A 25,459-nucleotide genomic window follows, 5' to 3' on the forward strand; every position below is an offset into this window, starting at 1 on the left:
CTTTGAGAGAGTACTATACATTCATTCTATTCCAACCAAAAGAGCTGACTCGTCTAGGCTTTTCTAGAAGTCCACTTGGTTTCACCATGACAACACTCATTAAATTATGTTATCTCATTAAATGATGTTATGCTAATAAAGCCTGATCCAGTGGCCACCAGGTCTCTCTGGCTTTGGGTTATCTTCTGTCTCTGCCAGATTCACTTCCACCTGCCGTTTCTGGAATGCATACTCTGTGCCAGGTACTGTGCTAGGAGCTGGAGGTACAGCGGGACTTAGGTCTGGCTGTTAAGGAGCGTTCGCTCTGGCAGGGGAGGCCGCCAGAGAGTGAGAAAATTGCAGCACAGTGTGTTAGGAGCTGTAAGTACCACAAACCTTGGCACCGACTGCCCTGGTTGGAACCATGCTCCACCGCTTGCTAGCTGTATTACCTAACCTCTCTGTCCTTTGCTTTCCCCATGTGTACTAGTCAAAGAGGATAATAATAGGATCTACCTCATGGGGTTAGCGGAAGTTGAAGAGTTAATGTGTGCAGAGTACTTGGAGCAGTGCCTGACACATAGTAAGCAGTGGACAAATGCTGGCTTTGACAGGCCCAGAGGTGACAAAGGAGAGGGCTGACTCAATTCAGTGGCTTCTCTGGATTTCCCTCTGACATCCACATGATTGGTTGCCCCTTGAAGAAAAGCTTTTTGCTTACTTATCCAGGAAAGCATTGACCCCTCTCACAGAAAAAGATCCTCCTCACTCCCACCCACACTGTGCTTCCTGCAGTTTCAAGTTTCACAAATCATACTGTCCTTGGAGCCACGTGGTCCCCTGAGGTTAGGAGCCCTCACAGAGAGGGTACAGCACAGCCCCTCAGAGTCAGAGAACCCGCGCCCTTGCCCACTGATGCTCTTGCTTTTGAGTTTGGTTCCAGCTGCCAAACTGAACTCTGTGTCTTGTTGGTTTTCAGGCCCTTCTCTGCCCCCTGGTGGTTCTGGCTCAGCCTGACTGGCATTAATCTGGCTGGTGCTATAGGGGTCAAGTTTGTTGGCCTCTTTATCATCCTGCACGTGGGGTGGAACACCGTATCAGACCTTTGGCACCTGTTTGGAGACCTCAGTCTTTCATTGGTGAGAACCAAGTGCTTGTAGAAATGTCTTTGCTCCCCAGTATTGCTCAGCAGAGCCAGTGGCCTACCTCTGCCTCTGCTGCAGGCGTGAGTGGCTGTGTCCTGGGCCCAGGCAGGCTGGGCCAGCTGCTCTATGCAGGCAGCAGGATGGGGGAGTGGGCCATGGCTGAGAGGCTGGGCTGGTATAAAGGGCGAGGATAGACTCACATTCCTGGAATTCATTTTTGGCATTGGTTTCTGCAAACTACCCAGCCAGAGGATTCTGTCCAGTTGGGCTCATGCCAAATACTGGTATATGTCAGGCGCTGACGCAGGGGACCCTAGGTGAAGTGGTCAGGAGACTTCGTGAACTCACAGTTTTCTTTTCCCAAATCAGGCTTTCCAGATTTGGAAGCCAGTAAGGTTTATTACAGTATTGTTTATGAAGGTCTGATTCTGTGCTGGGCGCTATGCAATATGCTTTACCTTCATTATCTCATTTTCTTTTCATCACAGTCTTATGTGGTAGGTAGTTATTACCCTCTCTTTACAAATGAGGAAATCAAGACCTAGAGAGGTAATAACGCGCCCCAGGTCATACAGGCTATAGAGGCAGACCTAGGGTTCAGGCTGAGGGGAGGCAGACTCTTTTACTAAATGCTGCTCCATGGCCTCTGAACCAAGTCCCAACAAGTTTATTTATTCAGAAAATACAGACATGCTATCCTCTAAATGTGAGACACAATATGCAGATGAATAAAACAACGATCCCTGCCTTCTAGAGACAATGGAGAGAGAGAAATAAGTGAACAGGTAATTATAGTTCAACAAACAAGTTCTGTGAGAGCACAGAGGAGGGTGTGAACCAGTCTCAGGTGATGCAGGAGGACTTCTGGGAAGACACTGAGGCCTGAAGTTAAAATAAGGAGCAGTCATCCATGCGATGGGTGGGGCTGGCCAGTACAGGAAGCTCCAGGAAAGTGCAGGGACCAGTGTGACTGGGATGGAGAGGGGACTGATGAGTGACAATGCTGAAGATACAGGCATCGCTTTGTTGGTGGCGCAGTGACAGTCTGGTGTCCAGGGTGAGGGCCTGGACAGGCAGCAGGGGGCTGGCTCCTGTTCAGTCCCAGGCATTGTTCCCGTGGTGGGTGTTATAGAAAGCATTTCCACAGAGTTTTTCTTAATGGCTATTGGTTTTTCAATTTTATTGTGACTATGACTTATACATAAAAACATATATAATGCACATGAAAGGCATAAGGAATAGCACTGGCTCTGTCTGCAGGTGACTGTGGGAAAACACCTGACTGCCCGTATCCTGTGCCTCATAGTGCTGCCGCTGGCTCTCTACACGGCCATCTATGCTGTTCACTTCGCGGTGCTGAATCAAAGGTACAGCAGAGCCTTTCCAGCCGCTCACTCTGTCTTCCTCCTGCCTCTAAGCCCGTGGATGGGCCGTGTGATTTCCTGGGTCTGTGGTTGGGATGACAGGAGGGGACCCAGGGTGTTTTCCTGTTGGTTGTCTCCTGGGCTCTACCTTTTGGGTATCCAAAATGCTCAGAAAGGCCAGTACCCTTAGTAAAGAATTTCCTAACAGCCAAAAGCCCCTTATCCCTAAACAAAGCCGCTGGTGTTTAACAGGGATGAGCCACCATAAGGTGTGCAGTTGGGGTGAGGATAATAATAACAGTAACATCAGCAACAGCTCCCATTTAACGAGTAGCTACTGAGTGTCAGGAATGTTCAGCATTTTGTACCCATTGTCTCATTTAATCATAATTACTTTGCAATCTTTAAATCCCCTGTTTATAAATGAGGAGCAGAGGCTAAGCCAAGTTAGGTATCTTCTGAAGGCCCCCTAGCGAGTAAGTGGCTGAGTTGGGATTTGGACCCAGTTTCTCCTCCTCCATCACCCATATCTGTCTCACGATGCCTCACTGCCACTCTGGCTGTACTTCTTAAACGAGCCGAGCAGGGCTCTTTCTAGGCTCCTGGGAAGTCATGATCTCACTGCATTCACTGGGCTCTGCCCTGCTCCTGCTCTCCCACAGTGGTCCCGGCGATGGCTTCTTCAGCTCTGCCTTCCAGGCCCGGCTCTCAGGAAACACCCTTCACAACGCTTCCGTCCCTGAGTGTGAGTGTCTCCCGGCCCTGATGCAGGGCAGAGGGTTTTCTGGGAGTTGAATTAGAAAAGACGACTATGATAGTTTGAGTTATTTTAGTCTGTAGAGGGCAAAATGGGAGAAAGATCCAGTTATTTCCAGTACGAGTACTTAAGAGAGGGAGTCGGGACACAAGAAGTGCAGAAGTAGATGTCCTGAGCAGCAAACTCTTTGACCCTAAAGAGAGACTTCTCCATTGTGGCTGTGAAAACATCCAAGCCAGCTCTGTGGGAAGGCCAACCAGAGAGGCTCTGTTTGGACCTTCAGGGCCACTGGTCAGTTTCCACCGTGGTGTGCTGTGACTCACGTGTGTTCAGTTATTCACAGGTAGTAACTGAGCAAGCCTTAGCCACGTTGGAGGCGGTAGGTGGATGCACTCCAGCGTGTAGAGTCTGATGTAGAGAGTCTCTGCATGATATGACTGCTCGGGTTAAGTACATAAAGTGGGAACACAGGGTGCGAGAGATAGAGTGAGTGGTCTGGGAGTCAGGCCCTGGCAGAGTGTGTAGATTTCAACAGATGGAGAGGGAGGAGCGGGCATATTGGGCAGAAGGGACAGCATGATCAAGGCCAAGGACAAGGCAAAACTCAAGGCACAGATTATATGCAGAAAAGTACCTGAGAATAAGGTTGAAAAGATAGGTTGGACCAGATAGTGAGGGTTTGAAATGTCTTGATGAGGTGTTTGACTTCATTACACAGGCATTGGAGACCCAGTGGAGGTGTTGGGCAGGGCGGAGGCCAGGAAGGCTGTGCCTTAGGGAGATGACTCTGGTGGTTAAGTATAGGATGGCAAGGGAGAGGATGGGAGTGGAGGCAGGAGGTATCTTCTGGGGTGCTGTTGCAGGCATTGAGCTGAGCACAGAGATAAGGCAACCAGGCAGAGACAAGGGAGGTTGGACACGGAAATGGGGGAACAAGATATCACTAAGGACTTGAGCCCAGGTGATTGTTTCCTGGAGGCAAAGACTGTCTTTTAGTCTCCCCAGTGCCTTGTACCCTGCCCAGAACCCTGGGCCCTCCAAGACAGTGGAGAGAATGAGAAAGAGGAAAGCAGGCAAGGAAGTCCGTTTGGAAAGGCAGATATTGAGTTCTACATCAGAGACTTTGACTTTGAGGTACTTTGGGAAATCATGCAATGGGGCCAGCGGGCTTGGGGCTGAAGCTTTCAAAGGAGGAATCAGCCAGGTAAAGGGTGATCAGTGCTATGACCCGTAAGGAAACTGTAGAGAGAGGAAGAGAAAAAGGCTGAGGTCAGGTCCCTGGTGATTGCAGGAGGAAGGGGACCTAGGAAAGGAGCTGCGGAGGAGCCATTCATAAGGGAGTATGGGGCTGAGAAGGAGGAACAGAGAGCATTTCAAAAAGCAAAGGTGGTCAGCAGTGTGCAAATCCCTATTCATCATTTATAAAGCCGAGCTCAGCTGTGATCTCTTCCATCAAGCCATCCTCTTCTTACTCCTTGGGCGAGAAGTCATCCTACCCTGCCCTGGGCTCCCACATGCCACACATTGTCACACCTTTGCCAGAGCACTTGCCCACTGTCTTGTGCTCGTTAATGCATGAAGCCATTTTCCCCAAGACTGGGTTTGCCGTGGGTGCAACCAGGCCTGCTCCACCTCGGATCCAAGTGTAATAATCGGCACAGTCTGCTGACCAAGTGAATGGACAAAGGAAGACAGGGTGGGCCATCTCTGGTGTAGTGAGACCTCTTTTGGTGGAGTGGGGAATGGCAGGGTGGCCAGAGTTTGAGGGATTGAGAAAAGGGACAGTAAAAAGGAAATGAGGTTTTCTCTGCCTTTTTTATTTTATTTTAATTCAGAGTAAAGAAAAAGCCCAAATACCATGAAATAGTTACTTCATATGGTACTGGATTCAGAAGCACAGAAGTCTGTCTTGACTGTTTATCATACCATCATATCTTGGGGAACATTCCAGATAACGACATAGAATGCTGCTTCCTTTATTCCATTGGATGTATGTCCAGACCTTGACTGAAGGACAAGTGGCTCTAATCTTTCACTAGACAAACAGTGCTCTAATCACTCTGTTACTATCCAGGTTCTTCCGAAGTGCTTAGGAGGGAGGGAAGAAGGGCACCCTGCAGTGAACTCCCTCCTGAGTTGACCCTATAGGAGTGTGAAGGCAGTGGTACACCTGCTTTGGGCATCCTCAGCCCAGTGGGGTTTGTAAGAGGGTTATGAGCCCTAGGGCTTGGGAGGCCCCTTCCAGTCAGTGGTGGCTTCTAGCACGGTGCTACTCACCACCTCCTCCCTCCCCCCCCCCTGCCTGCCTTCCTCCTAGACCTGGCCTTCGGCTCTGTGATCACTGTGAAGAACCTGCGGATGGCCATCGGCTATCTCCACTCCCACAGGCACCTCTATCCCGAGGGCATTGGTGCCCGCCAGCAGCAGGTCCGTGAGCCTCTTCTGCGCTGGTAGGGCAGCAGCACCAAACTGCTGTGGGACTGAACCCGCCATTTCCGTTCATGCTGCCCGTCCTTTGCTTGCGCTGTTTCCCCTGCTTCCTGCGCCCTCTTCCTCTTGGCCGTGGTTAACTCCGCTTCTTTAGGCTTCAGCTTAGGCTTCAGTGTTCCCCTCTGACCACCATGATACTGGATTACCTGGTACTGGATTAGGTGCCAGGGCCAGGGTTTGAAGCTACAACCCATGTACATGCCCTTGATCAGAATCAAACCTGAGACCCTTTGGTGCATGGGCTGACACTCTAACCACGGAGCAACACCGGCCATGGCTTAATTACTTTTTAAAATGCACTAAATCCTCTCTGTTACACAAGGTATCATGGTTCTTCCTTCCTGTGGGAAAAGTCCTCTAAATGCAGAAGGAAGGAGAGAATCTCACTCAATGCTGCTTCTGAGTCCTGCTGGGAGACGTGATCCCTTGGGTTGGTGGCTGGGGTTCAGAAAGGCTTAAGCATGTTGGTTTGCTGTTGATTGTCCTGTGGCTGGTTGTGCTGATGGTGATGGCCTCCTCCCTCCCTTTTCCTCCTCCCTCCCCTCGCCCTCACCCAGGTCACCACCTATCTGCACAAGGACTACAACAACCTGTGGATTATCAAGAAGCAGAATACAGACTCAGGTAATGTGGTGGGGAACTGATGCTTCTTGTGTGATTACTTATTCTCAGTCTTGCACATTTCTCATGCCCCCAGAGAAGGGTATCAAGATGGGCTTTCCTGAGCATTCTTTGATGTGTTTACTATCTCAGTTATCCTTTCAACAGTTATTTATTGAGCACCTACTAGTTCAAAGTGCTATTGTCAGCCTAGGGGATTAGCAGTGAGCAAGACAGATAAGATCTCGCTCTCAGAGCTGTATTTTGAAGCCAGAGAGCAGGACCAAAACTCAGACTTGATCTAGAGAATTACCTGGGCATGCCACCAGGGGCTGGTGAATAGCCCCAACTAGGGCACATGCTGGCTGCTCGCATTTCTAATTTAGAACATGCCAAGCATTGCAGACCCTAGCATATGGTACAGCTCCAGTTGTCTTGATATGATAGTGTTGCTGCCTACTGTTCATCCTTGGCCTGGGCAGTCAGTTGGAGATCTGAGGGCCTGCCAGCCCTGTGCTGGGCCTGTCTAGGCTGCTGTCTGGTACTTCACTCAGTGCCTGCTAGTCTGCTTCTGCCTAGTCGGGCAAAGCTGCTCTGAGGCACACCTTTTGGGCTCTCAGGGCCTATGACATGGGCTGTATCTGGATCTTGCTTTTTTGTTAGGCAGCTAGCTATCTGCAGGCTATGCCTTCTGCTGCAGCTGCGAGAGAACAGAGGGCATCTCCCGCTCATCTGAGCCCCTGCAGATTGTCCTGTGCCACAGGCATCCTCTGTGACTCCCCAGCAAACACCACCTTGCTCAGCCTGTCTCAAGTCAGCTGCCCCTGAGCCTTTGTGGGGAAAGGGCAGATGATCATCTGAATTCACCTTCTTTATTCCTTTTCCCACTCCTCTTCTTGCTGTGCTTTTTGGATCAGAATATGGCATACACAATCACTGTCTTTGCAACCTATTCCTTAGTAATATAAATTATGACACTCTTGGGCAGGATCTATATCTATACCTTTTTAATACTGGTATAGATTGGGTTTTTATTCAACAGGCCAAACTTAAGTGGTCTATCACAATGAGGTGTTAATGAGGGGATACCAGCTTTACTTTGAAAGTCATGTGGGCATAGCCGAATCTTTGAACATCCCTGGTCCGTTATTTCATTGTGGCTTGTAGGTTGAAGTAGCTGCATTTCACCCGGGCAACTAAGAACTTGTGAGAAGGCAGTGTCTGCAAGCACTGTGGGTGGTGGTCACTGTGGGACTGACGTCTTTGAGACCTTGATGGTTATGAATTTATATGAAATAAGTTTATATGAAATAAATTTATATGAAAGAAAACTTCCCTCCCATTGACTTTTTAGATCTGTCATCTTGCTAGTTAATCTTTTAAATTTATTTTTAAAATATATTTTTATTGACAGAGAGGAAGGAGTGGGAGAGAGAGAAACATCAATGATGAGAGAACCATTGATTGGCTGCCTCCTGCACACCCCCTACTGGGGATCAAGCCCGCAACCAGGGCATGTGCCCTTGATCAGAATCGAATCCGGGACCCTTCAGTCCACAAGCCAACGCTCTATCCACTGAGCCAAACTGGCTAGGGCTAAACTTTTAAATTGAAAGAGACCTTAAGAGCCCACATAAGAGTGGGAATCTCTGTGGTTAAGTTCTCTGATTCACTTGAGAACCATGATTTGTGCTAGCAAATTTGTCTTCTTGATCTGGAGTGTTCGTGTCTCACTGTTTGGGATGGAAATTTGCAAGAATTCCTCTGTGTTGCTGTGATTACTGCTGATTCCTTTTCCATCGTCATCACCTTTCTAGATCCCGATCAGTTTTGACTTCTAGGTGATACAGAAGTTCAGCTGACTTCAGAACAACACAGGACTTAGGGGCACTGGCCTCCTGCGCAGTCAGAAAGCCATGTATAACTTTTGAGTTCCCCAAAACTTAACTACTAATAGCCTACTATTGACCAGAAGCCTCACCAATAACATACTCAGTTGGTTAACACATATGTTATATGCTATATATGTTATAGACTGTATTCTTAGAGTAAAGTAAGCTAGAGAAAAGAAAATTATTAAGAAAATCATAAGGAAGAGGAATACATTTGTAGTATTTATTTTAAAAATCCATGTATAAGTGTACCTGCTCATTGTAAACCTATGTTGTTCAAGTGTCAACTGTAGTCCCTTTTTTCATCATTTCATCATTTTCTTTACCTCAGACTTAGCAAGTATATTGCCAGGAACAAGATAATCACTGGCAAAATGTGCAGGGTTTAACATTTGATTTTGAGGAGAGCTTGGAAAATGGTAATTTGCATGGAATTAATTTTTGGAAGACTATTTTTTTACTACTCAAAGGAAAATCGTAGTACTACTTGCCTTCCCAGCTTAAAAATCTTCCAGTGGGGTCTTCAGTGCCTGTCAGAGATGGCCATATTTCTAGCCTGGCCCCACTGTTCACACACTCGACCATTCCCATCCTTTTTGCCCACCCCTTAACCACAGGAGACCATCAAATGAGTTTTGCTCTTTCATACTTCTGTGACTTTCCCCCACTTGTTCATCTGGCAAAATTCTCCCTCTAAGAGTCTTTTTCAAACATTATTTTGGGATACACCCTTCTCTAGTCCTCTGAAACAGTCGGGGGCCTTTCCCGCTGGTCTCTCTGTATCCTGACAGCATCTCTATCTAGCACATGCCAGGTCCTGTAACTCCCAATGGGCCCTCAATCAGTACTGGCCCAATGAGCGAATGGTTTCAGGTACCAGTGCTTGTTTCTTCTTGGCAGATCCCCTAGACCCTTCATTCCCAGTGGAGTTTGTACAACATGGAGACATCGTTCGACTAGAACATAAAGAGTAAGTAAGTTTGTTCTTTGGGATAAATGAGTGGTATGGGCACCAAAGGTAAGGAGTTGTTTTTAAGCTGGAAATGAACAGAAGTCAGGTTTGAACGAGGCTCTGGCAAATGGAACAAGCTGCTGGGGTAGTTATAACATCTCAGGCACCAGAGACAGAGCCTCTCAAACCCTGCTTCACCCCTCCCCAGCACACTCTGCTCAGCACCAAAGTTATTTGAGTTTTTTCTGATGAGTATGATTATGGATACTTAAAATTTTAATTTCATTATTAAATACTTTTTATTTTTTAATAAATTAAAATTTGTTGTTATTAAATTTACTAGAGGCCTGGGTGCATGAAAATTCATGCACTGGAGGAGGGGGTCCCTCAGCCCGGACTGCCCCCTCTCATAGTCTGGGAGCCCTCAGGGGTGGGAGGCGACCTGGCGATCAGGGGAAGGTGACACCCCCATCACACCTCTGCTGTTGACACTGCCGGTAGCACAAGCCTTGGCCAGCCCTGGTTACCTGCGCCTAGGCTGGCCCTGGGCGGCTGTGGGGCTGAGGAGACTGAGGGACTCCGGAGGCAGGCACACAGAGCAGCTGGACCTGCCTGGGGGCGGGCCCAGCCATGCCGCATGCCTGCTGCCCCGGTGGGGCTGAGGGGACTGGGCACTGCCATCTTGTGGCTGTGGGTGCTGCCATCTTTGAGGGCATGACAGTCAATTAGCATATTCCCTCCTTATTGGCTGTGGGTGCTGCCACCTTTGTGAGGGTGTGATGGTCAACTAGCATATTCCCTCTTTATTAGATAGGATTTTTGAAAATTTCCAGAATTTTTATAATGAACATCTATTTTTTATTATGGATTAAAGTAAGCACAAATAAATAAAAGCTAAATTAAACTCCTATTTTCCCCATAGATCCCCACTTTATAAAACTGGTGGTAGGAGTAGAAAATAGGAGAGAAAGGTTTGCTATCTCTGGCATATGCAGATTATAGATTTTAAGATTCTTCTACCCATACCTGCGAGGTAAGTGCTTCAAAGCCACCAAATGTGTTGTCACTACCCCCACCTGCTCCTTCCACCTGAAGGTAGCTCCTTTCTTGGCATGCAGTCCAGTACTCCTACCATTTGTCCCTCCTGGTTTGAGCAGTTCTCCAATTCTCTAGATATTTCTTGTGAGTAAATAGTCAAGGAGTTCCTGATATGCTGAATTTTACATTCAGGTTCTTTTTAAAATATGAACAGGTGACTCTAAGTATCCTTGGTTAAAGAAGAAACTAGACATCTCTTTTCTTCCAGATAATGGAACTTCTCTCTTCTAACTTCTAGGACCTCTCGGAACTTGCACAGTCACTATCACGAGGCCCCCCTGACCCGGAAGCACTACCAGGTCACTGGCTATGGCATAGTAAGTGAGCAACTGAAGTGGGTACAGCCTGGCTCAGGGCCATATGGCGGAACACGTCCTCCCCAGAACGCTGGCATGTTCCTAAGGATGGAGGCTGTACAAGGACTCAGCATTTGGGGGCTTTGGGGCTAGGCTTGCTGTGGAAAAGCAGCCTATGAAATCTATCTGTCTCCATCTCTCTCCTTCCATAATGACCATGCCACTTTTATGTCCTGACACTTAATAAATGTCCAATATGAATACTGTGTTGGTCCCTTTTAAATCACATTGGATGTAGAAGCCACGGACCCATAATGTGACCCCAGATGACTATGTATGTTTATCCTTTGCCAGGTCCCAAATTCATGTTTGCCTTGTTTTTAAGGATTACTTCCCTCTGCAGAGAGATATTCACCACATTGCTTTTGGATTTTTACTACCTTGGGTGATGCAGTTCATAGAGGAGGCTCAATGAGTACTTATGGCTTGGACAGTAATTTGAAAACAAAAACAATGAGTGGGTAACTAGACTTATAACTAGCCGTTACGTTCCCCTCCAAGGACTTTGGTGCATCAGTAAAAATTCTGGGTTTCATAAAGTGGATTTTCCAACTATTTGCTCATCCCAGTATGTGCTAAGACCAAGACTCTGAGCTTCACCTTTTTCTTGTGGGCATCTCCCGAGGAGAATTAGGCACAACTGTCTTAATTTCCAAAGTACAATGTCCAGGCCAGACCTTTCTGGTTTAGCTGAGTGGGTGTCCACACGGCCAAGGTCATGGATGCAAATGGCCCAAATCAATTTCTGTTGGCTCAGGATGATGTATTGAGTTTGGTTTAAGGGCAGAAACATCTATTTGGAATTTAGACTCTTGTCCTATATAGTGAAGGCTTGGACATCAGGTTCCAGGAGTTATACTAACTTTCTTGGTTGGAATAGTGAGTGCTGGAGCAGTATCCATCACTTGAAATATTTCCAGGCCCTCTTGTTCCCTTTCCCACCTCAGTCATTGAGGTCAATTTAGTCTTTGACCTTTGTAACATGGTGGCATCTGAAATGTCTCCTCTAAAGTCATATTACTTTCTTTGCATTTTTTCCTTCCCTTATGTGTTAGAATGGGACAGGGGACTCAAATGATTTCTGGCGGATTGAGGTTATAAACAGAAAATTTGGAAACCGGATCAAAGTGCTGAGAAGTCGAATTCGCTTCATTCATCTGGTCACAGGCTGTGTCCTGGGCTCCTCGGGAAAGGTTCTGCCCAAGTGGTGAGTCTCTGGGGTTTTGATGTTCCAGTTGAGCCTCATGCTTTTCCTTTCTCACTACAAGTATTCCAGAAGATTCTGTCTCCCACTTGTCAATGTTCACCTAATGTTTGCTTATTTTGAGTGGTAGGTGGAGGGAGACAAGCATCAGGCATGTTGTAGAGCACAGAGTTCCAGAGTTCCCCTGGTGTTTTATGTGCTCTGATAGTTGAAGGTTTGTACATGTGCAAACGTTTGTACTCTCTGGATCTATCTGTCTTTCTAAAATGGGAATACTGTATGCTAGAATACTCCTAGGATAGCTCAAGGTTGAAAAACGCATGGCCACTGGGTTGAAAAGAGAGGGGTTCCATGGACCTAAGGGCAGTTGACAGTGCTTCTCTCTGGCGAGTTTCAGGTCTTCTGAGAGACACCTGTGACTGTTTCCACAGGGGCTGGGAGCAGCTGGAAGTTACTTGTTCTCCATACCTAAAGGAAACCCTCAACTCCATCTGGAATGTGGAGGACCACATCAATCCCAAGTGTGAGTGAGGTCACTTCCTGGGCTGGCTCTGACGGGAAACATTTATAAGTAACTCTTATCTTAGAAAAACAAACCTTTTAGACTGCTGTTGCTTTATTATTGTTTCCACTTTCGTCCTTTTTAAACCTAGTCTCTTCATATGAGTTGTCTTTATAGGTGGCTCCTTTTGCTTCCCATCCACTTACACTTTTCTCTCCTTGAAATGACCAATGACCTCACTCGAGGCCAGAGCTACTTGTCTCTCCTCATTTTCCTTGTCTTTGGCCAGATTGGACTCTTCTTCTCCGTGGCCTCTGTAATGCAGATCTATCTATCTAGTCTTCTTCTGGGCTCTTCTCCCTCCTGCACCATGAGCACCTCCCACCCTCAAGGCTTAGAGTAGGCTGGTGCTTTCCCTCTATGCCCCTGTGTAGAGCTCCTCTGCTCCCCACATCCAGCCAACACATTTACAAAAAGTGACAGCCACAGCCCTGGCCTGGGCCCTATATCTATACTCCCAGGCTCCAGTGTGACATTTCCACATCAGTGTCATCTTCAACTCAGCGAATCTTTGGATTCATTGCCCATTCTCTTAGACTGCCCTCTTCTTGCTTGATTTCTTTTCTCCCTACTTCCCATTTCATTCTTTTACCACCTAATTTAACCAACCAGCTAATTAATTACCTAAATAACTCTTTTTTTTTTTTTAAATCCTCACCCAAGGTTTTTTTCCCATTGATTTTTAGAGAGAGTGGGAGGGAGAGGGAGAGATGGAGAGAAACATTCATGTGAGAGAGACAAGACACATTGATTGGTTGCCTCACCAGGGTTGGGGATTGAGCCCCCAAATGAGGTATGTGCCCTTGACTGGAATTGAACCCGGGACCCTTCAGTTCACGGGCCAGTGCTCTATCCACTGAGCCAAACCAGCTAGGGCTTAGCAACTCTTTATTGAGTATGACAGAACCATGTGGGGCCCTGGGGATATACTGGTGAACGAGATAGACTTGGTCCCTATCTTACAGCCCTTCTGCCTAGCAGGGAGGGCAGCGGTGCCAGTACCGAAATGAAGGGTGACTGTGCCAAGAGCTGCCAGAGCACCCAGGCCTTGTCGTCTGTTGCCTTTGCATTTCTCAGAATGCCTGATGAGTGCTTAATACAAGCTGAAGGAATAATCAAGAACTGGGCCAAGTTTTCTTCCATCTCCCCAACACTTCCACCTACTTGATAGTCAGCTTGTCAGGAAAGCTGCACTCAGACTCTGGCAGCTGTGTGGGTGCTTGGACAGCTGTGAGAGAGAAGGTGTGACAAACGTTCCCTACCCTGTCATTCCTTTTTCTAGTGCCGAACATCAGCCTGGACGTGCTGCAGCCCAGTTTTCCTGAGATCTTGCTGGAGTCCCACCTGGTGATGATCCGGGTAAGATGGCCCCCTCCCATTTGGTGTCTTCTCTCAGAGCTCCGGGCCATCCACAAATTCGGATCACAAACCAATAGCCACGGTTTAGATCCACTGCCTCCTCGTGGAGGACTTTTTAAGTGTCCTCACTTAGTGGTTGAGTTGGTCTTCAAAGGCATTTCTGTTTATCACAGAATGATGATGGTGATGAAGATGATGACAATAATGATGACACCAGTGAAAACTTATGTAGCTCTTATGTGCCAGGCGCTACTCTAAGGGCTGTACACATACTAACTCATTTAATACTTACTGCAGTCCTATGGAGATTATTGTTCCTGGTTTACAGAGGCGGGGACTGAGGCGCAGAGATGAATACCTTGCTTAGAGTCACACAGCTAAATGTGGGAGGCAGATCCAGGCTTCAAAGCCAGGCTGGCAGGCTCTCCGAGTCAGTGCTAGCCCCATTACCTTCCTCTGACTCGAAGTGATTCTCCAGGCTGTTCAGGTGGCAGAGCCCTGAAAACCAGTGTCCTCGGTTGAAGAGTGACAGTACATTCCATCACATGAAGTTATGATCAATTAAAATGAAGAGCTAATTTGAGTGTGTTGTTTACACGAAGCATAAAATCCCAACCATGAGCCACTCCTGTTCCAGACAGAGACAAACCATTAGGGGACATGGCTGATTCTTTTTAAGGTTTTTAAGACTCATTGTTTGTGCTCTGTATCATTAGTAGCTAACAGCAGTTGTAGCATCAAAGGTTTAAAAACAATTGAGAGAGGAAATCCTTAAATTGAGAAATTCTACCCACCCACTAGCTTAAATTCTCCCCTGTGGTTGGAGAAATCCTGCTGCAGTTTTGATGTTTAGGGGAAACCCCTTTACTCTGGCTTAGGAGAACCAGTATTCTGTAGGAATGATGTTGAAGAATCACTGTTTCTCAGCCCACAGGGTTGCAGAGAGGTATAGCAGTTGTTACTTCCCCCATGAGCCGATGTCAAGTGGACTTTCCTGGAAGTGATTATAGAAGCAGTGTCAGTAAATACAGTTGACTTAAATCACCAGATTAAATTTAAAAATTCAAATTTTGTCATTTCTGCACTTTGGCAGGTGATGAGTTGACAGCAAGCAATCCCTGGGTCACTTCCTCTCTGCCTCTCTGCTTGTAGCTGTCACTTTGGCCTGAGGACATAGCTGCTTTCAATACGTGTCTGTCAGTCAAAGTATCATTCTGGGTCTAGGTAGAATTTTAAGACTAAATCTAAATAGTCTTATTTCCTTTTTCATCATTGAAGAGTTAGAGTCCAATAAGAAAAGGGACCCTTATTTTATTATTGAAGAGGAGGAGTCCAAGAAGAACAGGGACATAGGGGACTTACTCAGCCAGTGCAGAGTCAGAACGGGGAGAGAGACCACAATGGTCTAGACCACAGAAAGTGCAGGGGAGAGGGAGGAGGGCCTAACGCTGGGCGGGAAAGGCTGCCGTGCCTAGTGAGGTTAGCTGGATCAAGCCCACTGTAGGTTTTAAGCAGAGAATAATGGACAAATGCATATGCCTATACTGGTTACAGATTTTTCCTTCCTTCAATTTCTTGATTTAGTAAAGGAGCCAAATTTCTCAGAGTTTAATGTACTGAGTAGGATGCCCTTGGCTTATTATAGTTCTGGCTGGAGTCCTTGCACAGGACAGCGCACACCAAAGACTTCTCCAGCCCCAGAGGCGGTAGTGCCGAGCTGGAGAAACCCTGACCTGGCTCAGAGCACCTGACTCCTCCTCGGGAAATGCCTTCTCAGTGGGCCCTGATGATGAGGCTGAAGCCAGTCCTGGTGGTTAGCACCCTGGATCCTGATCCTTTTCCTTCCTGTTTAGCCAAGGCCAGGTTTTGCCATGTAGACACAGGCTGTTGGATATTCTTGGCTATTGATTAAAGGAGCTGAGTCCCTCGGGCTAAGTATGCATTCTCAACCACAGTAATATCACCTCCAGTGGGTAAAATGTGTTCTTGAGGGCAAACCCCCCTTAACTTCGTAATGTATAAAGCACAGGTATTCATCTATAATAATAAAAGCGTAATATGCTAATTAGACCGGACAGCCAAATGACCTTCCGGATGAAGCCGTGGCAGCAGGGGCCGAGGCAGAGGCAGTTAGGGGTGATCAGGCAGGCAAGCAAGTGGTTAGGGGTGATGAGGCAGGCAGGCAGAGTGGTTAGGGATGATCAGGCAGGCAGGGAGTTGTTAGGGATGATGAGGCAGGCAGGCAGAGGGGTTAGGAGCAATCAGGCAGGCCAGCGATTAGGAGCCATGATCCCGGATTGCAAGAGGGTGCAGGCCGGGGCTGAGAGACACCCTCTCCTCGCCCCCCGCATGAATTTCATCCCTGTGCTCGAATTTCATGCACTGAGCCTCGAGTATAGTTTATAAACAGATTTATAGTATAGCTGTGATATTACAGTGTCATGGTGGGAGGTGTTTAGGAAAAAAAGTCTGAAAAGTATGTGAGGGGCAATGATTAAAAAAGTTGAGAACACTGGTCTAAAGTAAAAATTTCAAAGTCCAGGAACTCATCAGCATTCCTGGGTTTGTGTTTGAAATTGGCCTTCCAAAGGGACAAGTAAGTCAGCCCTGGTTTTATGCCTCCCCTCATTCTCTTGACACCTATCTTTGGCCTGCATGATGGGTCTATGTTTTGTGCCCATAAGAAACAAGTCCCTCGTTCCTCTCTCTCTCAAGCAGGGAGGTCTGACTGGACTGTCTCAGGAGGGAGTTGGAGGCTTACCTGTTGGGAGAAGTGAGGCGATGTCGTAGGCAGGTGGACAGTGAGCCAGAGTGAGCACCAGGTTCTTCCTCAAGGGAGAGAGGAGGGAGGGCTTCTCCTGACACTCAGCCATTACCAGAGAACCTGGGCCGCACACTTCTGTCCGCCCTCGATCTGTCTTGACCAGCTTTCCTCTGCCACTTTCCTGCAGGGGAACAATGGCCTCAAACCCAAGGACAATGAATTCACATCCAAACCCTGGCACTGGCCTATCAACTACCAGGTAGGCCCGAGGCTAGAGCTCCTCCAGGAAATGGAGCCAAGAAAGAGACTTGGTGGAGGTGGGGTGTGCTGGGGACTGGATGAGGCCTCACGCCTGACATGGGGTGGCCAGGACGGGGCTCTGTTCTTCCCTGGTTCTGCCCTGCCTTCCCAGAGAGCTCACATGCTGAGCCTCCCGCCCAGGCTCCGTGTCTGTGAAAGGTGACCAGTCCCCTCATCCTGGAGCCTGTGCAGCGGGGATGAGCCGGGCCCCAGACCAGCAGTGTGTTCTCTGCTCCGCAGGGCCTGCGCTTCTCGGGGGTCAATGACACGGACTTCCGAGTGTACCTGCTCGGCAACCCGGTGAGTGCCGCACGTGCCCGGTACACCCTCGCCCGGGCCTGTGAGAGCGCAGCTCTCCTCTCACCCTCCGGTCTCACTTCCGTGCAGGTAGTTTGGTGGCTGAATCTGCTGAGCCTTGCCCTCTACCTCCTCTCAGGGAGCATCATTGCCGTCGCTGTGCAGAGAGGGGCGCATCTGCCTGCGGAGGTTGAAGGTCAGGTCCCTGGGCCTCTCCCTCCCTGACCTGGCAGCTGGCAGGGAGCCTGCAGTCAGGGGAAGGCCTGCCTGCTGATGGGCCCCTCTTTCCCTTCTCCTTTGCTTTTTAAAGCTCACAGTCACCGAATGCCTGGTGCCATGTTAAACATACATCCTCCCCAAAACCTTACAGGGTAGGGATCACTGCCCCATTCTATGGACTAGGAAACCAAGGCACAGGGGTTAAGGGACTTGTCCCGGGACATATGCTAATAAGTGACAGAGCTGAGGTTCAGACCCAAGCAGCCCGAGTTCAGAGTCTTCACTTTTAACCTCTGTGCTCTATACAGAGCTGCTGTCTTTCTCTTCTGCCTCCTCTTGTTCCGTGGCCCTGTCCTCTAGTGGGGAGAGAGGAGCCCCAGGGCACGGTCTGTGGGTTCCCATCCTAGTGCTGGTCCTGGTAACTTTAGCTGCCAGGCCACGGACCACAGCATCTAAGACATTCACCTGGGCTGCTTTGGCCTCTGCAGCTCCCTGTCTGAACAGCCAGAATCCCAGACTCCCTTCTGCCCCACCTCCATCCTCCTCTCTGACCTCACCTTGGCCCTCTCTGCTGCTGCAAACATCTGTGTGGCAGCAAAGATGTGGGCAGTGGAGGTGGGGGAAGCTGTCTGGGGGTGTGTGTAGGATTTTGGTTTCTTTAGGGGTGTTTGGCACCCCTGCTGTGGGTGCTGAGGCCTCACCGGGCTGGGTGGGTGGCGAGCAGGGCTCTTGAGTGCCAGCTGCTCCTCTCCTCTGCCAGCTGCTGGAGGTGTTGGGCGTGGTCTAGGTGAGGGAAGGAAGGCCCAGCAAGGATGGGGCAGAGCTGGGCTGGAGCCCAGGATCTCCGCCCCTCCCTGGGCTGACTGGGGCTGTGCTCCTTGGGCAGGGCTGTCCCAGGTCCTGCTGCGAGGAGGCGGTCAGCTGTTGCTGGGCTGGGCGCTCCACTACTTCCCCTTCTTCCTCATGGGCCGGGTCCTCTACTTCCACCACTACTTCCCAGCCATGCTCTTCTCCAGCATGCTCACAGGTCAGACCGCCACGTGGACTGGGACAAGGGCGGCCGGGGCAGGGAAGAGGCCGCTATGGAGCAGCAGGGCCATCCCCGACAGGCTGTGCCAGGTTTCTGTCCTCTCACTAGGCATTCTGTGGGACACTCTCCTGCGGCTCTGTGCCTGCGGCCTGGCTGCCTCTTCTCTGGCCAGCGGCGTCCACATGGGGGGAGTCCTGAGCCTGCTCCTGGGAACTGCCTACAGGTGAGCCTCCCCTGCACGTCCATTGCTGCTCCCCGGCCCCACCCCATGCCTCAGCCCTGGGTGGATTTTAGAATCCCCTGGGAACTCTCCATGGGTGCTGGTGCCTGGCCCATCTTCAGACGTTTGATTCACTCGAGCCCAGTTTGGGCCCGTCAGACAGTTTTCAAAGCTGCCGGGTGACCCTAGCGTGCAGCCACATAGGGGAAGCATGGGGCTAACCTTTGCATTCTTTCCTATGCCCGTGGTTCCCAGCCTTGTACCACAGGCACACCTGGAGGGGGCGCCTCTTCCGTCCCAGTGGCTCCCTCCTGGAGCAGCGCTCAGTGGGGTGAGGGAGAGGGTGGGTCTAGGGGTACAGGGTGGGTGTGGCTCAGAATAACTGGAAGGAGGGTGTTGCTTGGAAAGCCACGCCTCTCCCCACCTTGCAAGTCTCACAGATCCCCTGTTGAGAGGCATTGGCCTGGAGGGGGCCGGGGGCAACATGAAAATGTGAACAGGGAATGGTGACCTGTGACCTGAGAGCATTTCCACGTTTTGACAAATACTCTGGGCCAGACAGCCCAGGAGCAGACCCCTGACTGGTCTCTGTCCTCGGCCTCTGAGGAAGAGCCCTTTCCTGTACTGTCACTAAGGCAGCATCTATAAGGTCACAGGCTACAGACACTCGAGGGCCGGTGAACTCAGGCAGCGCTGGGGCTGACAGGGAATGGGTGTTGTAGGTGAGGAGATCTAATGAGGCCGGCAGGAGGAGCTGCATTTCACAGATCTGTAGGGCAGTTGGCTGCTTGTCTCCGCAGATGCCAACTGCCTCCTTCTGATTCTCTCTCACAGCTTCTACCTCTTCCATCCTCTCGCTTACGGGATGGTTGGGCCCCTAGCCCAGGACCCACAAAGTCCGATGGCAGGACTAAGGTGGCTGGAGTCATGGGACTTTTGAAGCCATAGCCTTAGTGCTGGAACCTCCTGGGGACAGCCAGCTGTGGAGCCAGTCCCTGAGCCCTCCCAGCTGTGGAGGAAGCTGCCCGAGGAGCCTGAGGAATTCTTTCGCCTGCAGGACCAAGCTCTAGGAGCAGACCTGGAATCTGACCCAACGCTAGAGAGCCACGGCTGTGTCTGCAGATTCCGCTGCTGGGGATGGCTCAGCACCGAGGATGTCTCTCAGGCCGTTGCCCCACATATGCAACATGAGGAGGGATGAGTGTGCGAGAGTGGTGGGAGTGCGGGAGGGTGAGGGCACGTTTGTCCAGGCACCTGTGGAATATGGACTGTGGCTGCGGACAGCTGTGTCATAAACTCTGAGAGAGAGTCCAGGGCCACAGTAGTTTTCTCTGGTATATTTTTGACACTGGATTTGGTTTGTAAGACCCAGCAACAATTCTCTGACCTCCAAGAGGGCTGAGAGCCTGGCCCCATCTTGGGACATCAGCAGTGGCAGAGCAGAAGGGACTGGCGGAGCTGTGCTGCCCTCCTCACAAGCAAACAAGTGCGGCTGCATGTCCCGAGCTGGTGGGCGGCCCGCAGCTGCTTCTCCGCGTGGCTGCTGATGGGACATCTCCTGTGTGGCAGCAGGTGGCTGGACTTCCTGCCTGCGGTGGGCACAGGACTGGCCACGGAGCGAGGCAGCCGAGGACTCGCCACATCTGAAAATGTCACATCATGAGATTGACGGGAGGAATGGCGTCCTATCCTTGGCTGCTCTGTGTTCCAAGGCCCTGGGCATTAGAGGCGGTTTCTCGCTACCCATCCTCCGCTCTGCATCCAGCTGTGACAACAGGACAGATGCGTTCTCCTGGTGGCTGGGAGAGCCATTGGGCCCCTTGCTGAGCAGCCAAGGCAGATGTGTGGCCGGGCAGGTCTGTGTGGTGCTGGGCGGGGGTCACTCACTAAGTGTTCCCTACTTTTACTTCTCGAGTCCTCCCCTGCTGACACCCTCTACCACTCCTTTTCATTTCCCTTTCTCTGTCTCGGTGTCAGCAATCTCTTCCCCCGCAAAGACCCAGAGCACCTAGAAATGCATTAAAGCTTCACCTCTCTTACTTTGAACCCCAGCAAGAAGCTCAGAGCTGTTCACTAAGCTGTTCACTTGCTCCCCAAGTGAAAGGGATTAAGAAAGCCCTGGGGTCTCAACTGAACCAACCCGAGGCCAGCCTTCCGCCTGCCTCCCTCCTCCCAGTGCATGACAGAGTATTTATTTTGTCTCAGAGGACTGTGATGCTTCAAGGTTAATGCCCAATCTGCCACACTCCATCTTCCCTCCTCTGTAGCCCCTACCAATTCTGACAGGGTCAGAGCTCTTTAGAGCATCTTCGGAGGCGGTTGCCACGGAGACTGGAAATTGGTCCTGGGGACAGGCTGTGCTACCTACTGGGTGATGGGAAGGGAAGCTTCTGGCCATGCTTGGACGTTCAGACCAACCATCATTAATGTTAATAGAGGAAATAAAGCAACATCAAAAGCAAGGCAGGTTTGTTAATTAGATCTGGGGCCTGGTGACCTCCCTCTCCCAGGGCTGCAGCCCTTTTGACTTCCCCCAGCAGGAAGCACTGCCTGTGTGCTGAGTCTGGGCTGCTTGCTTAATTGCATTTCTGGAAGGGAAGGAGAACAGGGATGGAGAAACCTCTGCTCGCCCTTTCACCCTCCCCTAGCCCTCCCCTCTTCCCATAGGTGGATTTGGTTTCTTCTGAGCTGGGTCAGGGCAACCATCTGGGGGGCTCTCCTGGAGGAGAATGCAGGAGTCTGTGCTCGGCTCTTAGTAAAGAACAGTGGCCCACAGTGACAACCAGGAGGTGGCTGATGTTCCCTGTGCCTGGTGTTTCCTAGTAGGAACTCATTGGAAGGGAGAGCTCTGAAGGAGTCAGAGGGGCAGCCACTCTGAGTGAGGGTGAGGAAGGAGGAATCTCAGGCAGCTCCCTGCCCATCTCTCCTGCTGATAAGGCCACATTGGGGACAAAGGGCTCCTCTGTCTCTTCCACTGCTTTGCCAGGGTGGGAGAGGGAGACTTGTCTGCTCACCCCCTCTTCTTTCTCTTCCCAGCCTGGTAGACACTCCTCTGGGGACAAGGCCACATGGCTTGATGCAGCTTCAAGTGCTGCGGTTCTGTTGCTGGGAGATGCGGGGAGAGGGGCTGTCGGGTGGTGCTTTGAAATGGCCCCCAGCCCCCAGGAATTGGCAGAAATGTGACGTGTCCCACACACTTGCTGGTGGAGAAAGAAGACATTGGTTAGAAGACCAACCTCCAGCCAGCTTCTTGAGCCACATTTTTAAAAAAAGTTTCACAGATAATCAGAGGTCACTTATTTTTGTAATAAATAGCTGTTATTTTGAATGCCATTGTTCTTGTTGCACTTAATTGAATCTGACTCGCCCTCTGGCTCCTGGAAAGAGGAGAAGAATGTTTTTTATTTTAGTTTTTTATTATTGACAGTATTACAGATGTCTCCCACTTTCTCCCATTTTGCCCCCCTCCACTCACCTCTGCCCCTACCCAGGCCTTCCCCATACTATTGTGTTTTCAGTGTGAGAACCATTCTGTTGTGTCTCGTGTCTGGTCTGAGGCCATTCTAATTCCAGCAGAGGCCCTGGGCTGGGCAGGGGAGCCTGATTTTACCCTGGGGGGCATTTGGGCCCTCCCACTAATAAGGTTACCTGAGTAATGTGGGTTATTTTGTTTTATATAAATTTATTTCAAAGTACCTAGGAAGCTGGACCTGATTTTTTATTTTTTTTCGTTTAACTTGCCCACACCAGTATAGAAAAGAGGGAGAAAAGCAACAGTCCACAACTTCTGAGGCAGCTGAGTGGCCCAGCATTGTAGCAACTTCCATTCTGCCCCCATCTTGATGGGTTTTCTGGTTTCAGGAGTGATATTAAGGGTCCAAAGTAGGTGAGAGCTGATGTGTTGGACAGCAGATGGGGGTGAGATGGGGAGGGTTAGCACTGTACTGTGAAATTGGGGGCTTCTGGGCTAACTGACCACCCCCCTCTTCGGACTAAGAGTAGCTGGAGGCGGGGATGGCAGGCCACGCAGACCCTCGGGAGATGGAAAACGCTGAGTGCAGGTAGGTGAGAAGAGGACCGAACACTTCCTGACTGGCACAGCTTAGTTTACCAAGTCCCGACATCTGGGACCCTTGTCCCCATAAAGGCCCAGTGAAGTCATTGCTGGTTTTCTCCCCATTCTCCCCATGAGAGATTAAACTACTGGCCTAAGGTCCCACGATGAGTGATTCGTGGAACTTGGCCTAGGCACCCAGGTGGGCTTTTTCTGCTTCCCCAGCCTGGTCCCGGGGCTGGGAGCACCTTCCCAGAACAAGCTGGCAGACCTGGTCCCTGGGAGAAGGCCTGGGCCCGGCTCGGAGGTGTGCGGAGTCAGCCTGCTTCTTGGCACATTCTGCTTACCACAGTGACAGCTCCTCGGGGGCCCGGTGTGTCCTGGTGCACCCAGCCTCTGGTTTCCGGGAGGGAAAAGCCCTGATTTGTAGCATTTGCCAATTTTCATGGTGTAAATACTCCTACCATGTCCTGCCTCAGGTTACCAAGCTGATGCCACTGTAGGAGTTGGAAAGGTGCAGACACTGGGCTCTCACAAGCCATCTAAGGAGCCAGTTCCAGTACACCCTTGACCCAGACCCAGTGACCTTGGCTTGGTCTGAACTATGGAGATACCTTTTGGTCACAATCCCCTAAAGTAAGGGAGGCTGTGGAGCATGGAGGCCTAAGGATGGGCGAAAGTGAGACCTGAGGTCAAATCCTGGGCCTGCCACTTACTATGATTTCGCGTTAGTTATTTAACCCCTTTGCCCCATTTCCTCAATGGTAAAGAGGGTATAATAAATAGTACCCACTTTGTAGAGTCATTGTGAGGGTGAAAAGAGTTCATGATAGAAAAAAAAAAAAAGATGCAAAGTGCCTTGTAAGTGTCTGGGCATAAATGCCCAATAAATGCCAGCTCTTTATTATTGGTGGTAACTGACCCCATTGACAGCACTGGCTCCAGAGCAGAATCTGAATTCCCCATTAGAACCTCCTGCCCCGATCATGGGCAGATGCTGGGTGGGGAGGGGAGCTCCTGTGACTTTTCCCCAGTCACTCAAATATGGATTCAGACCCTCCATCTCTGGTGGGAATGCAGTTCTTTGACTGCTTGGGCCTTTTCTCCAGGGGAACAGAGGTGAGAGTGCACCCAGCCCTCCCCCGCCTCCTCCTGGTCCGAGAGAGGCAGAGGGAGTGCTGACTTCACCACCTACGTGCTAAGGCCCTTAACGCATCTGACCCCAGGCCCTGTTCCACAGAGAAAGGCCAGAAGGGTCGAGTGTAGACTATTGCCAGGGCATGTAAACTGGGTGTAGTGGGAAACCTTCGAGGAGCCAGGTGGCCTGCAGGGAGCACTGGGCATCTGGGCACTGAAAGAAGGTAAAGGTCACTGGAGACGTGACCTTCCCTGTGACCTGCTGAACCTGGCTGCAGGGCCACGGGGTGCCATTCTGGAAGACTAGTCCCTGAGCACCCTGGCCACCTCCTGTCCCTTTGTGCTCCTACATGGGGCAATCTTAGACTCTAGACACAAGCCAGGCTGCCTTACAGCCTTGCTCTCCTGATCCAGCCCAGAGAGCCGAGCTGTGTGGAGAGACGGGGGAGAGAGGACTAGGGGTACTCAAACTCCTGGGTCCTTGGAAGAGGGAGAGCAGCTGGATGGGTTCATCGGGCTCGGATGGATGCAGGAAAGGTGAGTTCTGCTGAGGCCCTTCATCCTGATTTAGGGCCAGAAGGAGAAGTTCTAGAAGGCAGGGACTCAGCACTCCATGCCTAGCACAGGGCTGGCCGTGGAGCTGCAGCCTGACCATAACTGATGGCCCCAGAGCACCCACCCCTCCTTCATGTCCATGAAAACAAAGGAGGTGGACTGAGAGGCTGGGTATGGAGACCTCAATACCCAGCCCAGCTGTACACTGAACACAGCTGAGGACACAGAGAAGTGGACAGCCTGAGAGGAGGTGGGCTCAGACACTCGCAAATAATGATAAAAGGTGAGCAGTGTGCCTGCTCTCCCAAACCGGGGGCTTGAGGAACCTTCGTGATTGAAACAGGAAAGTTTGGGTCTAATTGGCAGGTGGCCAACTTTACACCCTGAATGGCAAGCCTGAGATTCTGGGCCTGAACTATTTAATAACATAAATAGAACTTCTACTTAACCTTTAAAAAAAATCTATTAAAAATCGTGGAATGGCCCAGCCGGTGTGGCTTAGTGGTTGAGTGTCTACCTATGAACCAGGAGGTCACAGTTCAATTCTTGGTCAGGGCACATGCGGGGATTTGGGGCTCGATCCCCAGTAGGGGGCATGCAGGAGGCAGCCAATCAATGATTCTCTCTCATCATTGATGTTTCTCTTTCTCTTCCTCTCCCTTCCTCTCTGTAATCAATAAAAATATATTTTAAAAATCATGGGATGATAGAATGTTCGAGTTTAACTCCCTCAAAGTCCACATAGGGCAATGCTCACAGCTGCTGCAGCTGAGACCCACCCTGCCACACAGAACTGGGGCTGGAGCTGGAGCCCACAGGTCTCTAAGCATGGAGTCTCAGGAAAACCCAGCCTGGCTGGAAATGGCTGCGGTCGGGCCCTGTCCCTAAGGGTGAGTCCCCCTGAGGAGTGGGGGTGTCTCAGTCAGATCCAGAACCAGGGCGGAGGCACCCCTAGCCTCAGCCTAGTCATACAGGTAGCGGCCCTGGCATCCCCTGTGGCTGGGGAGGAGGGGAGGAGACCCTGTGCCAAGGGGGTGAGAACTCAAAAGCTTCAGGAAATGTTTGAGAGAGGCTTGTGGAAAGGTGGCTCATGTAGAGCCTGCCCGAGGCGATCAAATTCAATGC

At 50.2% G+C, this 25,459-nt stretch overlaps 1 protein-coding gene across 1 annotated transcript in view; it reads left to right on the plus strand.

The window, feature by feature from the left end:
• Positions 1-21,915, plus strand: part of POMT2 (protein O-mannosyltransferase 2) — a 39,050-nt gene extending 17,135 nt beyond the window's left edge. The window contains exons 6-21 of the mRNA XM_008138793.3: positions 959-1,118; positions 2,385-2,491; positions 3,151-3,233; positions 5,563-5,672; positions 6,293-6,359; positions 9,128-9,197; positions 10,516-10,594; positions 11,689-11,840; positions 12,269-12,360; positions 13,682-13,758; positions 16,710-16,781; positions 17,063-17,122; positions 17,210-17,315; positions 18,225-18,365; positions 18,477-18,591; positions 19,423-21,915. Of these exons, the coding sequence (XP_008137015.2) occupies positions 959-1,118; positions 2,385-2,491; positions 3,151-3,233; positions 5,563-5,672; positions 6,293-6,359; positions 9,128-9,197; positions 10,516-10,594; positions 11,689-11,840; positions 12,269-12,360; positions 13,682-13,758; positions 16,710-16,781; positions 17,063-17,122; positions 17,210-17,315; positions 18,225-18,365; positions 18,477-18,591; positions 19,423-19,528 (1,597 nt within the window). The 3' untranslated portion in view covers positions 19,529-21,915. The remainder of the gene's footprint in view (positions 1-958; positions 1,119-2,384; positions 2,492-3,150; positions 3,234-5,562; positions 5,673-6,292; positions 6,360-9,127; positions 9,198-10,515; positions 10,595-11,688; positions 11,841-12,268; positions 12,361-13,681; positions 13,759-16,709; positions 16,782-17,062; positions 17,123-17,209; positions 17,316-18,224; positions 18,366-18,476; positions 18,592-19,422) is intronic.
• Positions 21,916-25,459: the final 3,544 nt, after the last annotated feature.

This window comes from Eptesicus fuscus, chromosome 5 (assembly GCF_027574615.1).
Source record: "Eptesicus fuscus isolate TK198812 chromosome 5, DD_ASM_mEF_20220401, whole genome shotgun sequence".
Classification (NCBI taxonomy): domain Eukaryota; kingdom Metazoa; phylum Chordata; class Mammalia; order Chiroptera; family Vespertilionidae; genus Eptesicus; species Eptesicus fuscus.